Raw genomic sequence first — 18,438 nt, 5'->3', positions numbered from 1 at the left:
TCTAAAGACTGACATCATTCTAGAACAGAGGTCGGGCGCCATATGTGGCTCTTCGACCAAAAATATGTGGCTCTCCAGCTGTCTCTCTTCAATAACATTTCAAAATTTCGAAATCAGTTTCCTATTGAAAATACAATTACAATTCCCTTTATATTGTATTTTCTACAGCAAAATGAATAAGAACTCGGTTTACAATAAAAGGACGTTTCAGCCATATGTGGTGCTGTGGTTTAACTTGAAATCGCGACAACAATAAAGAGCAAATTATATTTCGTACATTTCTGTGGTGCATTTCTATGGTAACTTTATGCACGTAAATTCAAACATTCATGAGTGGCGAAGGGGGAAAAAAATCTGTAAACTGTCCTTTCTTTATACATTGTGATGAGTCATATTTGTTTATTTTTGAGTTGTGCATGGACATAAAGATTTTGCTTATAAAGAAATAAAGGTTTTGTTGTATACACACACCTCATATGGCTCTTTAAAACTGCATTTGATTAAAAAAATCTGAAATGGCTCTTTGCTGAAAAAAGGTTCCTGACCCGTTCTAGAAGGACAGACAGTTTAACTGATTTGCTAAGATAACACATATCTCAAATATAATAATAATACAAAACACAATTTTTAAAATGGCTTATAATTGACTGTACCTTTTACAAACTACAATTACATAACACTGAAACACTATTCATCTGCACCAAATTTAGAACATGAATCTATGATTCATCCGCATTAAACACAACACGATGTGCTATAAATATGCTACTTCAGTTCCTCCAATACAAACATAAGGTCATCGTTTACTCAAGGCAGAACTGTTCACTTTTCATTTCATGGAAAATCAATTCTGAATAGTGACTGATTCTATTTCTGCCAGACGTTTCTTTGGCCTCCATTTATCCTTAAAATTCACACTGAGGTGATGTTAGTTTTATATTCGCACATTCGTTCAGTGGCAACTTGTGACACGGTCCCTATACTGTGTGGTTTCACACTCTACTTTGAATATTCGGTCTGAAATTACATGCAAGTATGACATCAAAACAATATTAGCACTATTTAATTGACTGTAAACAACCTTATACTTTGATAGTCACCGGCTGCTAATATTTATTCATTCATTTTCCTTTGGCTTAGTCTTTATTTATCAGGGGTCGCCACAGTGGAATGAACCGCCAACTATTCCAGCATATGTTTTCACAGCGGATGCCCTTCCAGCTGCAACCCAGCACTGGGAAACATCCATACATTCTCATTCACACACATACACTACGGCCAATTTAGCTTATTCAATTCACCTGTACCACATGTCTTTGGACTTGTGAGGGAAACTGGAGCAAACCCACACGAACGCGGGGAGAACATGCAAACTCCACACAGAAAGGAATGCATTCGAACCAGCGACCTTCTTGGTGTGAGGCCACAGTGCTAACCAGTGAGCCATCATGTCGCAAAATCCACACATGTTTGAGACAATTGTGGAGTCCATGAATATTAAAACTACTAAAGCACTAGCACAGTTAAGAGTGAGATTCAATAAGATCAGATGGTATGGATGATTCATGAAATCCAATTTTGGAGTATTTAGGAGTTACTCAGATGGTGTGCTGAACCCTGTTTCCCAAAGCGAACAGGTTCAGAGGTCCTCAGGGGCCCGTAGTGTATCGATGCGTTCCGATGGCTGATTTCTGGGAACAGCACCGACCTTCTGTCCGGCTCAAGTTATGAGACTCAGCGGCCGAACCAGCTGCTTAAACACATGGATGCAATTAAAGCAGAAACTGCACTGCTGAAAGAAGAAAGGCTACTTTAAATAGAGGTTTCTGTGCTTATTTCCCCGAGTCACAAACGTTAAATCATCTGGCCATCAGCACTCAGTTTTCCCTTATTTACATCACAACACAAAATATTGAGGGAAATGTGTAAGCTTTGTTTAGTTTGGCATTATGAATCAGATTTTCCTTCTGTCCATTTAAACCCAGATGAATAAATTCAAAGCAGTGCACTCATTCCCTTTATTAATCAGAGGTCGCCACAGCTGAATGAACCGCCAACTTATCCAGCATATGTTTTATGCAATGGATGCCCTTCCAGCTGCAACCCAACACTGGGAAACACCCATACACTCTTGCATTCACACACATACACTACGGACAATTTAGCTTACCCAATTCACCTATAGTACATGTCTTGCAAACTCCTCACAGAAATGCCAACTGACCCAGCCGGGGCTCGAACCAGCGACCTTCATGCTGTGAGGTGATCGTGCTACCCACTGCGCCACTGTGACACCACAGTGCACACATAACAAATGCAATTTTTATGTGATTTTTCGATCAAATTGAACTCATTTGACTTATTAATGATTAACAGGGCTTGACGAACATTTTTGATCACCAGTCACTGTGGCTAGTAGATTTCCAACATTACTAGCCACTCGCCATTTTCACTACCCACAATTTTGTTGTTGGGAAATGTTTTATTTGCATAAAATTTGACTTTGACATGACTTGATTGAGATTTTGTGTTATGTCCACATGCTTCCTCATTCATTTCACCTTTTTGTGTGTTGTGTGCACTCAAAGAAAGGATTACTGCTGCTTGTTCAAACCACTTGTTTAAAATGAGCTGAAACAACACAATTCTTGTCTTTTTTTAATGTTCAGTCCACTTAAATTTGTGAACCATTAATTTAACTTAAGCATTTTGTGTTGGGACAACATGAAGGAATTGTGTTGGTCCAACTACCTGGTTAGGGCATTTGTATTTCCCAGCATGCTTTGCGTGGGATTAAATTAAGAGAAGGAAATGTTGCTAATAAAAGTAATCTTAGGTGTTTAAAGTTAATAGAAAGACTAATTAGAGTTTAATCTTCACTTCAGTTTGAAGCTTTAGAAGAGTTTCATGTACTTTGAGTTCTGAGATTACCATCTTGCAGAAGCACCCATGCTTTCGGTGCTGGCAGCTTAAGTAGCAAAAATGCAATAACGGTCCTAAAATTAGTTCTGAGATCAGTCTCAATCAACTGTATATGCAAGTCATTAAATATGCTTAAAATGACTCTTTTAGTTTATTTAGGATAACTTCGAATAAAACGAAGACTTCGAAATGTACGACACAAAATAGACATGCATGGTATTATTAGAGCTTTGAGTTTAAGCTAAATAAAAATACAAATGTTTTTAAACTTTTATTTGATAAAATCATGCAGCTAATTTGCATTTAAATGTGTAAATAGTTTTTTTTTAGTTGTTGCTAAACAAATTTATTGGATGGAAATTTTGCCCTCAATTAAATTAAGTTCATCCAATGAGTTTTTTTTTTTTTTTTTTTTTGAGTGTATGAGCTTGCTCACGTCACTTTTCAGAGCTCAAAATTAAGGATTTACCAAATGCATCTCTGATCACACCAAAAATAAATAAATAAAATATTTCTTAGCCACAAATTTTAAATGTGTCAAAACAAGCCAAATCGAGCTAAGAAAACTACAATTTAAAAATTATTTTCAACCAGCCAAAGTGGCTAGTGGGAGTGACTGTCTAACCTGCCACAGCTGAAATCTACCTGCGTTTGGTGGGTTGGCAGGTGTTAATGTCAAGCCCTGATGATTCATTATTTCTGACTATTAATGATTTCTGACCATTTTTTATGTCACATAAAATCACCAAAAAGCTCGTTGATGTTTCAGAGTATATACAGGAATCAGAGAGTGAAATTCAATTCCTTTTAAGACCCTTTTTAAGACTCTTTCCATACATTAAAACCACTTTAGGTTTCAATTGGATACACTGTCAAGATTTTAACTTACAGTATATTTACTAAATATTAATGTAAGAAACTAATTCAAAACTAAAACATTATTCATATACTGAATAAAAACCTATGAAATCTAGCTAATTCAGCAGGTTGGCACCTATAGAGCTGCAGAAATAATGGTGTTGCCTTGGTTACTGCAGTAAACAAAGCAGCATGATGTCAAATCTAGCAAGATTTTATTGATTACATCAATTTCATCAACTACTCAGCATCCTGATATTCGCTAGTTTTAGGCTATTCTTAGATGTCTATTAGATTTTCACTGACAGCCCAAGTTTAGCCTTGTTTTAGCCAAGCTGTCTACGTTTAGATGTTTATTAGACAACTATTAAACACAAAACTGTTTGCTGGATATAGTGATCCAATATAAACCCACTCCCCATCTGGCAGATAAAATGTAATGTTTACAATATTTATTATAGAACTGCCTGACACATTACCACCTATAACCATATCCACTTGCATATAGACCATTTTGAAGGATGTAAACAAAAGCAATGCTCCCAACGCGTTTCCTGTTTTACATTTTTAATTTCTATCCCTTCCGAAAATCCCAAACGAGCCACATATTGATAAATAATGTTATGATAGCTGTTTTAACATTAAGTTATGACTGAATTGCCTCTTGTAACAGTTCTGAAATAGTTTGATAGCAAGCATGAACTGTTCATCGGCCAATAACATGACCACATTGAAATAGTCAGCACGATTTATTGACTGAATCTCTAAATGTAAAAATAAACCTCCGTCCAAGAGTTTTCATCCTTGTCATTAGAAGTTTTCCACCCTCCCATGCACATTGTATGTTTTATGAGCAGCATTACTGTAGCAGGCTGATATTTATTGTTAAATAGAAAGCATGACAAGAAGAATAGAGCTCACGGGGCATCAAGGGAGCGGAGCCACTCGGAGGAGTTCAGCCGCTTCAATACGCTTTATCCGCGCTTTGAAAGAACACTCACTTCAGATGCACAGATTCCCTTTATTCATGATTTATTTATTTGTTTATTTTCAACTGTACTAGTTTATTGCAATCTGGTTAATTCACATTTAAAAAGCAGACATCATCCAGTTGCACTGAAATCAATGATATTCATTTTTACAACATCCATAAGGCCCATGTACTGGAAAATCCGATCAAAACCATTATGTTTTTTATCTTTTTTTTTTCTTCTTTATATGTTTTTTGTCTTTTTTTACTGTAATTAGAAAAAGAAAATATATAACAATAATAATAGAAAGGAAAATATTACGACTGGCAAGCAATCACAGCACAGCACAAGTACCTATTTACTGCAAGAAATAAATGGTACAAATGAATCAACAAATAAAAAGGATATATGCATTGAAAAGAACTAAATTGGCACGTATGAAGGTTTGATACATGAAGCAACAGAGGACAAGATATGTATTTCTAGAGATTAAAATCAGGCAGAGGGTGTCTTTTCCTTGTTTTTTTTCATCTTTAGTCCTCTCCCCCCAAAAATCAAACCCCCCAAAAAAATAAAAATCAAGAAAAGCCAAAAAAGAACGGGGAGAAAATAAGGAACACACAACCGGGAAGAAGGGACGATAAAAAATACTGCACGTAGAATACCTTTTTCTCTCCATCTCCTATTTTTTTCCTCTCCTTTTCTTTTTTAATAGCATATCCCATTAATATTCATTCCCCACCGTTCGTAATAGCTGCGCCTGGTGGCGGAATCGTTAGAGTTTTACATGTGAGTAGCAAATGACACTTTGATTGGCTGTGATGTTGAAATGTTCCTCCCCCACCGGGCCTGGGTCGGGGTTCTAGGCTGAACCGGGAGTCCTGCGGGGCCCGGTCTCACTGTGCGTGCTGGCTCAGTGTGTGGTTCTGCAGGGGAACAGAAGAGAACACATGAGGAGAGAAATAATAAGCTACGTGCCCACACCTCCACCCGTCTCCTTCGCTCTCTCCCTCTATCCATCTCTCTTTCCATTTACCCACCAGGCCTGTCCATCCATCTCAAGGCTAGCAGTCCCACTTTGACAGAGGAGTTCAAGCTCTGAAGCCACGAGCGAACACCTTCCTTTCTTCGCCGTTTCTTTCTTCTCCACACCCTCCCATTAAATATTGGGCACGTGTGCACTGGCGAACCCATTCATCCACCCACACTTTTGTACCGGGCGGAAAAACACAACATTGGCCCTCCGTTTGATTTCGAGTGCGCTGATTTGTTTATGCTGGAGTCTTACACGCATGTTTATGAATCTTTTAAATCGCGGCATTGTGTTATGAGGCGCTTTTACTATATGGACTCATGAGAACGGAACATACATTTATAATCACATATCAAGGCTCTCTGTATTGAAAAGAAGGAGAAAAGTAGGAGACAAAAACAATACGTTAACCTGTTTAAAAAGGTGATGTTTTTTAAGACGATACCATGAAATAACCATTCTGAGCCCTCCATGAAACCTTGCAGTAAAGTTTTCCTAAAATAACCATTTTTTGGGCTTGTGTGTGGAGAATCTTTGATGGAATGTTCATATTTTTGGAAAGTTCCCAGAAGCAGATGTCATCATCGCTTTGTAGAACATTAGAATCGTTCTCATGTTGAGGGAAGTCATGAATCAAACCAAACAGCTACAATGGAAATCACTACAAAAGCAAAACGAAGCAAATAAATGAAAGACAAAATGTTTTTAGCACCATTAATGAAGTTAAAAACTAGGTAACACTTTATTTTGATGGTCCATTTGAGTATTAGTAGACTGTCTGCTTATTATCTGTTGATACTGCTAACTCAACAAACATTTAACTGACTATAAGAAACTTTGCAAGTACATGTCAACTTACACTAACCCTAACCCCAACCCTAATGCCAGTAAACAGTTTATTTATAATGAGAATTAGCTGGCATGTAGATGCAATGTAATTTAAATTCAACAAACATACCATCAAAATAAAGTAAAGTGTGACCAAAAACTGCTCAATGAAGAACAAACAACACAGTCAGAGTAAAAACTATTCAGAGGTGTTGGATGTATCTAAAAAAATATGACAACTAAAGAAATATTATACATAAAAATATGTGTATACTAATATATACTAATATATAGCTAAATGTTTTTTGTGTGATTGTAGGAAGACACTCTGCTTCTGTGAGTTAGGTATGGGTACATTTTGATTTTGGCAAACAAAATATAATGTTATATATGAAGAGTTTAGATGCAAAAACTTATAAATGGCGTCTGAAATTTTATCCTAAAATGAGCATTTTTATCAGGCTCCTGTGTGTAGGTTCAGTAATTTCACTTTAATGGCAAAGAATACGTTATTTTCATGGTCTTCAAAGTGAAATAACTCAACATAAACAAAGGAGGCTAGGAATAATGCTCATTTTCGATTGACATTTCTGATGGCACTTAGAGGTTTTTGCTTCTAAACTCTTCATATGTAAAACATTTTTAAAAATGTTGTCAATTAATTCACTAAATTTATACATTTAATTGCTGTGAAAATGCATCTTCTCAACCTTTTCATTATAAAGGACCAAAAGCATTTTTAAAGGACCAAAATCATTTTTTGAAGAGATTATTCTATAAGCACTACAAAAACAGATGTGCACAAAGAAAGCCATAATGGTGGAAAGAGGAGGAACAATGACCTAAAAGCGTGATCATGTAAACAGATCAATCAGCCGTTGCGTGAGGGCTTGAACAGGAGCAGATATGCACAGGCTAAATGGTTATTGTGTTGCTGCTGTCTCTCGGCAGTGCTGCTTTTCCGCATGCTTTTCCCTGGACCATAAACCCAATTCCCAGAGAAGAGCCGGCAATCATCCCACTTTCCCTCTCAAAGCTCCTTTCCCAGATTAATCTCTCCAAGAGAGATAGGCTGTGGTTTTTATGCCCCGATAAAAAAAAAAAATCGGAATGGGGGAGACAAATCTGAAGGATTAAACATGGTTTTTGGTTGATAAATACTTATTCTTCAGCCTCTTATCATAGTGCACATATTTCGCAAATGATTGCTGGTGAAAGAAGGGGATGGGCAGTTCTATCTGAGGAAGGCCAAACCACTGGGTCTTAAAACCCCAGACCGAATCAATGGCAGCCTGTCAGGGGATGTGCGTCTCGCGTCCTCCTTCTCTTTCCATCCTGTCCTCTCTCTCTTTTCCACCCCTCCTGCATGGAACAGAGAGGAGACGCACACATGGAGGGCTCTTGAGCGAGGAGACGCATCTCTCTGGGAGCCACTGACCCCATTATGAGAGCAAAGCACTTCTCCTTTAGCGTGACGCTGCCTGCGCTGCTGTGCCCCTTCCAGCAGAGGCCAGCCTTGTCTATATCTCACTCGGAGCTATGGAGAGGAGAACGAGACGGAGGTGCACATCGGACAAAACCCAAACATATTGCAAATCATTTGTCCTCATCACCAAGCACCTGTTTCACATATTGGAATTACAACAAAACGGAACAGGAAAAAGCAACGGCACGGTGAAACGATCCTGGGACTCGCATGACAATGAGCAATGAGTCAATACGGCGTACCTGCCCGCACTGTCACATGCGCACATGTCAGGAGCAACTAACGACCCAATTTACCCAAACCTGCCTTAGCCGAGTCCCCAAGAATATGCTGCTGCTCAATCAATTATCAGTTATTCCCCACAAAGCCAAAGTCAATCCTCACCTGCCGCAGAGCCAAACGCAGCTCAGCCACTGTCGTAATATAGCTGATGCCACAGCTCTACGTGAGACCAAATTAACATCTGGGTCGCCTATCTTTTCATTTAGGCTGATGATGGTAACAACAAAAACAATAACAACACTAATAACAGTAATAATAATCTCAAGTCATTTCATTTCAATTCATTCGATACTGCTGCTGATCAAGTTTATGTGTCCTAAATGACGAATTAACTATTTCACATTACAAGACAGATTATTTAGGTTTTGATTGGTGAATACTGGGACTTGGATTTGCTAAAACACTGCCAGTTTTGTGTCAAATCACCTCCTTTTTTGTACATTATACATTAACACCAACCACTATAAAAACAAACCCAAAAAGTACTATAAAGATACACAATGCCTGACAAAAGTCTTGTCGTCGATCCCAGTTGTAAGAGCAACAAATAATAACGGTACCCACATGGACCCAAGATTCTCATAGAAATCAGTTAAGTTTGGTGAAGAAAAAAATCATGGTTTAGGGTTACATTCAGTAATGGGGGCGTGCGGGAGATCTGCAGAGTGGATGGCAGCATCAACAGCCTGAGGTATCAAGACATTTGTGCTGCCAGTTACATTACAAACCACAGTAGAGGTCAAATACTTCAGCAGTTTAGAGCTCCTTCTCATACTTCAGCCTCCACAACAAAGTTCCTAAAAACAGCAAAGAAGGTCAAGGTGCTCCAGGATTGGCTAGCCCAGTCACAAGATATGAACAATATTGAGCAAATCTAGGGTAAGATGAAGGAGGAGGCATTGAAGATGAACCCAAAGAATCTTGATGAACTCTGGGAGTCCTGCAAGAACGCTTTCTTTGCCATTCCAGATGACTTAATTAATAAGTTATTTAAATCATTGCAGAGATGTATGGATGCAGTCCTCCAAGCTCATGGGAGTCATACACAATATTAATTCTTTTTCCACTGCATCATGACTTTATATTCTATACTGTACATTATTTCTGTTAAGTGACAAGACTTTTGTCTAAGCTAAGTCAGACCTTACTGTCTTAATTAAATAATTAAAAATCAAGGCATGATCATGTTTTATTTTGGTAAATAAGCCTAATCTAGAGGCCTTTGCCTTTCATATAAGCCACTTCTGATACCAAATCATCAACTAGAAGTCAAGTTATTATTTGCTGTTCCTAAAACTTTGATAGGCGACACGACTTTAGTCAGGTAGTGTATAAATAAACTAATAATAATAATAATAATAATAATAATAATAATATATGTTTACATTTAAGTCTAACTACACTTTTATTTATATGGTATCTGAATAAATAAGCTTTCCATTGACGTATGGTTTGTTGGGACAAAACAATTTTTGGTCGAGATACATCTCAAAGGGTAAAAAAATAATAATTATAAGCAATTCAGATTACATTTTGATAGATTTATGGAAATACTGTAAATGCACTAAATATCTTAATAGAACATAACCTTTACTTAATATGCTAATGATTTCTGTCCTAAAATAAAATCATTTTGATTTATACAATGTTATTTGGCTCAAAACAAATTGGTTATTTGACCCCCCAAAATTTACCCCTGATCCAGGCTCACATATGGTGGAAAGCAATTGTGTATAATAACATGCATCTGTTTACTGTACTGTTGCATCTTTGTTTCTTCTTGCAAATGATGCATAAAGATCAAGTTTAGATGAGTCTACACATTTGTGTCAAGATTGGGAGTGTGTGTGTATGGTCTCCCCCAGGTTGTCAGGGTTGTGTGGAGCTGTATTGATTTGGAGGTGGAGGGACAGAGAGGCAGTGTTGTTCCCTGGGGTCTAGGGTTACACCAGCACTGCAGTGGCCTGATGGAAACTGCACAGCAGGAGTGGAGGGGTGCGGGGAGCCTGACCCAACATACAGTACACAACCTCATTCATACACACACACACACACACACACACATGGATCCTTCACTAAAACAAAAGACATGTGCTCAGACTCCCCACACACACATGGCTACTAGACATAATCAACATCCACCGCTCGGGTTATTTCATGATCTCCAGCATATACGAGCCACTGCGGTCTCATACATCTGCTCTGTCTAATCACACACACTCAGAAACACAACACACTGTCGCACTTCAGCTGCCCAGCGCACACAAACACACACCCCCAACACATCTATTTCCATCGCTCCGATATCTCTCTTGAAAGATGGCAGCTGATGTGTGGGCGATCAAACCAGCAACACTTGTTTAAATTAGTTAATCAGTGTGTTGGAACAAACACATTTTCAGGCCGGTCGCAGTTTGTTCTCTTCATCCGAGCGCGTCGTCGGGGGCAGCACTATTGATTAAGCCGCAGGCGATCGATCGCCAGAATAGTGTGTGTCTCTGAATCTGATAATGACTCGCAATATGACATCAGTGCAATGCAGCTGTAATTGATATATTCTTGAAGGGGGAAGTTAGAGCAAGAGAGGTGGGCAACACTGACTGTTTAAACAGCCGTGGAAGAGCTGCGACTGGATGTGTTATCACTATAAACTGTCTGTATTAGTGTACACTGCTACAAAAAAGAGATAACTCACTCAAAAAATTATTCCCATCCTTGTTTCAGACCTTTATGAGCTCTAAAGAAGATATTTTGAAGAAAGCTTGAAACCTGTAACCATTGACATTGATAGTAATTGTTTTCCAATGGAAGTTAAATGGCTACAGGTTTTCAGCCTTCTTCAAAATATGTTCTTTTGGGATTAACAGAATAAATGTTCGAAGTCACTTGAGTAGGGCTGAACAATTAATCGAAAAGTAATTGAAATCGACATTCAGAATCTATAATCAATCTAATTTTTACAATCACTTTCCCCAGCGCATCTAGAGTCACATGACCTTGCTTTATTAAAACTACTTTATACTTCTATGTCGAATGCACAGGTGAGTATGGTCCGGTGCAGCCTTGTGCGGTCGCATACGCGTGCATCCTTTAAAAAATGTAACTACACATCGCAAATTTGCACTACATTGACAATGATTGAAAGATGCGCCAGAGATGACATATTTTCCATTAAAATAAAATAATTATTTATATTAAAATCTTTGTTTACAGAAGATGCAAGAAATGTTTCAAATATTATTTACAGGATATACAAGAGTTATTTTATTTGGAAGTGACACTGCTCATTTTCTACTTTATTCATTCAATCATTTTCTTTACTGCTTAGACCCTTTATAAATCTAGGGTCGCCACAGCGGAATGAACCGCCAACTTATCCAGCATATGTTTTACACAGCGGATGCCCTTCCAGCCACAACCCATCATGGGGAAACACCCATACACACTCATTCACACACATACACTAAGGACAATTTAGCTTATCCAATTCACATACTGTACACCACATGTTTTTGGACTTGTGGGGAAAACCGAAGCACCCGGAGGAAACTCACGCCAACACGGGGAGAACATGCAAACTCCACACAGAAATGCCAACTGACCCAGCCGGGGCTCGAACCAGCAACCTTCTTGCTGTGAGGCAATTGTGCTACCCACTGCGCCACTGTGACACCCTATTTTCTACTTCTAATATGAAGTAGTATAAAATAAAAACATTGAAAATAATTCATTTTGTTTCCAAAAGTGCAATTTATTTATTTTTGACTTTTTGTTTATAAGAAAAAAAGTGCCTGTTGGTTTCAGGCAATGTGCGTTTTATTTCAGTTGTCCAACGTTGATGTTCAATAAATAATCATAGGTAATAGATGGTGTGTGTTTCCTTCAATTATTTAAAAATCAAGTAATGCACCATTTAAAAATCTCTCACTTGTAATATGTGAGTATATTTCATTTACAAAACTTCTCTGTGAATTATAAGGGGCAAAAAAATAAATAAAATTAATACAATTATCATTAATCGTAATAGAGTTAAAAATAATCGAGATTTTGATTTTAGGCCAAATCGCCCAGCACTTGAGGGTGATTTAATATTATTATTTTTGGGTGAACTATCCCTTTTAGTTATAAAATATAGAACACTGTTTCCAGGTCCAACCATCTATTCAGATAAATTGAGAAAACTCTCAATATCCATTTAATATTACTGTTTAGTCATATCACACATTAAATCAGTCTCTGGACATGCTGTATTCCAGACACCAATATTTTAATGATTTATGAAAGATGAATCACCGTCTGACCATCTGAGACTAGACATGGATATAAACATCATGATTATGATTTTCAATAGTATTACAGCACACTGTTAGCATTAGTACCATTTGTTTTGTTTTTGGCATCTACTATAGTATTTGAACCCTGATTTATGAGGTCGAACTCAACAAGCGGATAGTTTGGTATGAGAACTTGAGCTTCCGACTATATCGAACAAGACATAAGCCTTTGTTGCGACAGAAACGCGACAACTTCCTAGCGATTTCAAGTGCCGTTTTAGTAGTTTTATTTGTGATGTGCATGGTGTGACGTGAGGAGGGCACAGCGTAACGCACAGAACAGCCTCTATTCCAGTTCCCCCCTTGGCTTGGCGACGGAGCGGGGGGAGGCTGTGCGCTGGGCAGAACAGCCCCTGCAAGCTCAGTCAATATCTACGCTGTCATTGTTTTCCTAAACTGGTTATAAAAGAGAGGCTAAATCCTGCGGAGCTGTGCACTCCTGGGAAATATGGCCCAGTCACATTACTGATGCAGTGACTGCGAGACTGCTGCACTCACCGAGGGGGAGGAGGAGGAGAGAGAAGGGGGGTGAAGCGGAGGGGAGATAAAGATAAAGGAAAATCAAATCTACGTTTCCCTACACAGCCTCTTTCACACACAGAGCATGCACATACAGCCGGACCGAGCGGCTGTCATGTCACTTTCAATCAGGGCTGTTGGTGTGTGTGAGCGTGTGTGTGCCGCAGGGCCCCTGGCTCCGGGCTCCATGCTGCCCCCTGGGGACGGTGCAGTGTCAGTGAAACTCTAATGTGTTGGCTCGTTCTGCAAGAGCGAACAGAGAGAGAGAGAAAGAGAGGAAAGAGTGTTTTGGAGAGGATGGCCATTCTGACAGTAAACTGTTTTTTTTTTGTAACAGGATTCTTTGGCATTACTGATGATGACCATGAGATGACCTCAGATCAATGGAGCTAATAATATGCCAAAACAATCTGAATTTGAATTATGTTCATTTGAATTATTGACAATTTTAATTTAATAGATCTGAATAATTACACAAACTACTGAAAATAGCTGACCCCCGACAGTCAGTTTGCAGAAGAATTGTGTCCTCCTGAGCCTCACATCCACCAGTAAACTCACGCAGCTCTGTGATTGGCCAAAATGCTTGGTTTGACTTTTTGGTGATCGTCTACTCTTCCCTGTTGATGACCCCTGACCTACTTTCTGCTGAATTTTTGGTTTTGAATTTTAGGATACTGAATCTGATGTACTGAATTTCTTCATATTGAAAATTTTAAACTGTATTTTTACAAACTGGATATCTGCAGTCTATGAATTCAGAACACAAAATAGTTTAAAAATACATCTAGAAAAAATTCTGCCTTGAAAAATTCAGTTGTCTTACATTTCAGATGTTCAATATACACGTTATGAAATTCAAATTAAGAAATTCAAAATTTTAACGGCATATAAAAATTCAGATTTATAAACTGTCAATCACTCAAATGAACACAATTCAAACTCGGATTGTTTTGGCATATTATTAGCTCCATACAGATAAGAGTAAATCGGCCCTCTGGGGATGCACATAAAGGTCTTGATATATATATATATATATATATATATATATATATATATATATATATATATATATATATACATATATCATTTAAAATGATATTTTTTGATATTTATATAAATCTAATATATTTATATAGTTAAAAATATATATACACACACACACACACACACACACACACACACACACACACACACACACACACACACACACACACACATATATATATATATATATATATATATATATATATATATATATATATATATATATATATATATATAATATAAATAATAATAATTAAAAAAATTTATGCAACGAAAATGTATTTTGAGTAAAACACAGTGAGTGATTTTATTATTAATCAATTTATTTATTTATTAAATTATTAACTTTTAAATATGTTTTTCAATTATATTTACGTAGAAATAATTATTAATATTATAATAATATTATTTGAACTGTTTGTAAATAAAAATCCCACCTCTCTCTATCTCTATATATATGCTGTTGTATTTATACTAAAACTAATAAACTTATATATTTATTACATACATGATCTCCCTCTCTTTCTCTATATAATATAATATAATATAATATAATATAATATAATATAATATAATATAATATAATATAATATAATATAATATAATATAATATAATATAATAGGAGAAAGAGCCAATGGGCACTACAGTATAGTCTTACTCACACATACAAATGAACAGACATTGTGTCTCAGTGCTATGGGTTTTCTAAAGTGCTCTCTGCTGCGTCTGTCTGCTGTCTGTGCAGCTAAACACAGACAAGGAGAGGAAATCCTGGAGCTGATAATAATAATATGAAAAGAAGGTTAGGAAAGAAAAGGAGCATGAATGAGATAGAGAGAAAGAGAGAGTAAAGTTGTCAGAAGCAGGGGAGAGAGAGAGATCGAGTGTGTGTGTGTGTGTGTGTGTGTGTGTGTGAATGAGTATGAGGTGGTGGAAGGGTTGCCAGTGCCGCTTTGCTCTTAGGAAGCGAGTCTGTCCCTCTCTGCTCCGTTTTTAACACAAAATGAAAAATCACCTTTGCCGCCTGGTGCACTTTAGAGTAGCTTATTTTTAGAGCTGCTTGACAGTCTTCCAATGGCCGGAGACTAGCAGATGGGCTGTCTTAAAGCTTCATATGCTCCCAGCTCTCACCTCCCAGAGACAGGAAACTCACTTGGGAGTGTGCTACAAATAAATGCCCCCCTGCCCTGCCCCTGGATTCCCTCATCCCACCTACTCACACCATTCTCCACCCAGAGACTGCCTGTGCCCGAATTTAGCAGCTTCCCTGCAACTACGTCCTGTAGTACTGAAGTGAACTACACCCTGTGTCACTGTCCGGCTGCTCTGCTCTTTCTGGAGGCATGTGTGTGTGTGAATCTGAATGAACCAAAATGAAAACGTAAATATGCTTATGACAGATGACCTAATTACCTCATTGAGTTAGAAAGCAAGAGGTGTGGACTACAGCTCAGACGATTACAGCAACAAAGCAGCATTTATTTTGATTAAAAATTATATAATACAAAATATTAATGATGTAAAAAAATCTAATCAAATGAAGTGCCTTTTTGTGAATATTTATTTTTACAAATGACTAATTAATAGTGTGATTATTAGTGTGATTCAAAGCTACATTTGCAGTCAGCAGATCAGAATCAACTCTGAAAGATCACGTGACACTGAAGTCTGGAGTAAGGATGCTGAAAATGTAACTTTAAATTACACTAATAAAAAATGTTGCTCTGATTACTATCAAATTTTGTGAAAAATGTAAAATAATACAATTTTAAATTATTCTAAGTTACTTAAAGTACCATAAATAATTATATAGTTATTAATATATATATATATTGAAATAGTTGATTAGTTCATTATTAATTGCGTATAATGGTTACAAAAGTAATCTGTATAATTCAGTTAATCAATGACTAGGGCCAGACAGAATCTGCAAACATTTTTTGCTATTTCTGTGGAGAATTTTGTAAAAAAAATCTGTGGATTTATGCAGAATGATTTTGGAAGTATCATAAAAAATAACACCTTCTTAACTTTTATTTAATGTTTACAATGCAAATACAATTAGATCCACTTATTTGGTAAACAAAGCAAGTCTCTCGTTTAATATATCTACTGAAGGACAGAAAATATTACTGTACAAACTGCATTGAAAATAAATCATATGAACATTTTTATATTAGTCAATAATATTACTGAGATTAATTTAAAAACTCAATAAATATAAAGTTACACACACAAGTAAACAAAAAGACAGGCTAAATGGGCTAAAAATCTGCGGATTTCTGTATGTGCAGATTTCGTGTGAGCCTGTCAATGACCTATATAAACAGTAGGTTATAAATTAACTGAATTATACAGATCACTTTTGTAGCCATTATGTACAATTAATAATGGATATAAAAATATTTGCAGAATGGGTAAAGCACATTGGAACTGAAATACCTGATGGGACGAGGCTCTGAGTAAAATAAATGGATCCACTACTTGCGCATGCCCCAACCTTATACAATTTAAAACTATTCATCAGGTCTATTACACAAAGTGTAGACTCTCAAAAATACAGATGAAGTCAGAATTATTAACCCCCCTGAATTATCAGCCCCCTGTTTATTTTTTCCCCCAATTTCTGTTTAACGGAGAGAAGATTTTTTCAACACATTTCTAAACATAATAGTTTTAATAACCCATCTCTGATAACTGATTTATTTTATCTTTGCCATGATGACAGTAAATAATATTTCGCTAGATATTTTTCAAGACACTTCTATACAGCTTAAAGTGACATTTAAAGGCTTAACTGGGTTAATTAGGTTAACTAGTCAGGTTAGGGTAAATAAGCAAGTTATTGTATAACGATGGTTTGTTCTGTAGACTATCGGAAAAAAAATATAGTTTAGAGGAGCTAATAATAATGACCTTAAAATGTTTTTTTTTTTTAATTTAAAACTGCTTTTATTTTAGCCAAAATAAAACAAATAAGACTTTCTTCAGGATAAAAAATATTATCAGACATACTGTGAAAATTTCCTTGCTCCGTTTAACATAATTTGGGAAATATAAAAAGAAAAAAAAAGAAAAAAAAAATCAAAGGGGTGCTAATAATTCTGGTTTAAACTGTATATCCTGATATTGGCATGGCAACCTATTACTACATACTTTGAAAAAATGAAGACTCTCTCCTTTTACTGATCTATATAAGGAAATTTGTGCAAACAGGTTTAAATGTGATCACTAATATTGTTTGACACTAGACATTTGTAGAAGACCACTATAAACATGTCAGATAATTGATTTGTGTTATCATGTAGGTATTTATTTATTTGAATTATTTTTATAATTTATATTGTCTGACTGCAAATGTGTACAATTAAAATTTCAAAAATAAAAATGTAAGCATTAAAAAGTCTTAAATTCCCTAAGATATAGTGTTGTAGGTCCTAAATCATTTTAAACAGGTCTTAATTTTCCTATGTGCATTTTAAACAAGTCTTATTTTTCCTATGTGCAAGTAAGAGCTCACACAATCCCCCCAGTTTTAGTTAATTTGGATTCATGGACATACTTTATTTCTCAAGTATCACAGAGAAGAAAATGCAGGTGATATCAGTCAAAATCAGTATTGGCGTTTTGTTCTCTCTTAAAGGTGCGAAGGGAGAGATTTCACTATGACTGACCTCCTCTGACCCCTGTGCTCCAGAGCGGCCTTTCACATTCATCATACACACACACACACTCAAGTCCAATGCCACCACACAAGCACTGTTTACACTCATACATACTGTATATCCAACACTGGTATGCTTCTGTCAAGCACCAGGTTGCCAAATGAATACTAAATGTACAGGGGATTAATTATACAGTGATGATGTACATAAGCAACTTGATGATGTAATCTTCAGTAACAGACTACTAGCGCGGGCTCTAAAAGTCAACATAAGCTGTCGGCTGTCTTTAATATAACATTTGACACATTCTGCAGACATCAAACAGCAACGAAAGACTAGCATACAGACGAAACCATACCATTTTTAAAATTAAAAAAATAAACCATTCAACTAAAGAATCCTGAAAAACATTTACAGTATTTAAAAAGTACTTAGAACCATAGCTGCTTTCAAGATTACTCACTGTAAAACATTGGTCACTGCCTTAAAAGT

The 18,438-nt window shown here is 36.6% G+C and overlaps 1 protein-coding gene across 2 annotated transcripts in view; it reads right to left on the bottom strand.

The window, feature by feature from the left end:
- Positions 1–4,510: 4,510 nt before the first annotated feature.
- Positions 4,511–18,438, bottom strand: part of znf423 (zinc finger protein 423) — a 219,713-nt gene continuing 205,785 nt past the window's right edge. For both annotated transcript variants that reach the window (XM_056478474.1, XM_056478475.1), the window contains one exon: positions 4,511–5,677. In XM_056478474.1, coding sequence (XP_056334449.1) covers positions 5,648–5,677 — 30 coding nt within the window. In that variant the 3' untranslated portion in view covers positions 4,511–5,647. The remainder of the gene's footprint in view (positions 5,678–18,438) is intronic.

Source organism: Danio aesculapii, chromosome 18, assembly GCF_903798145.1.
Source record: "Danio aesculapii chromosome 18, fDanAes4.1, whole genome shotgun sequence".
Taxonomy (NCBI): domain Eukaryota; kingdom Metazoa; phylum Chordata; class Actinopteri; order Cypriniformes; family Danionidae; genus Danio; species Danio aesculapii.
The sequence above is the reverse complement of the archived record's forward strand: the minus strand, read 5'-3'. Positions and strand labels throughout refer to the sequence as shown.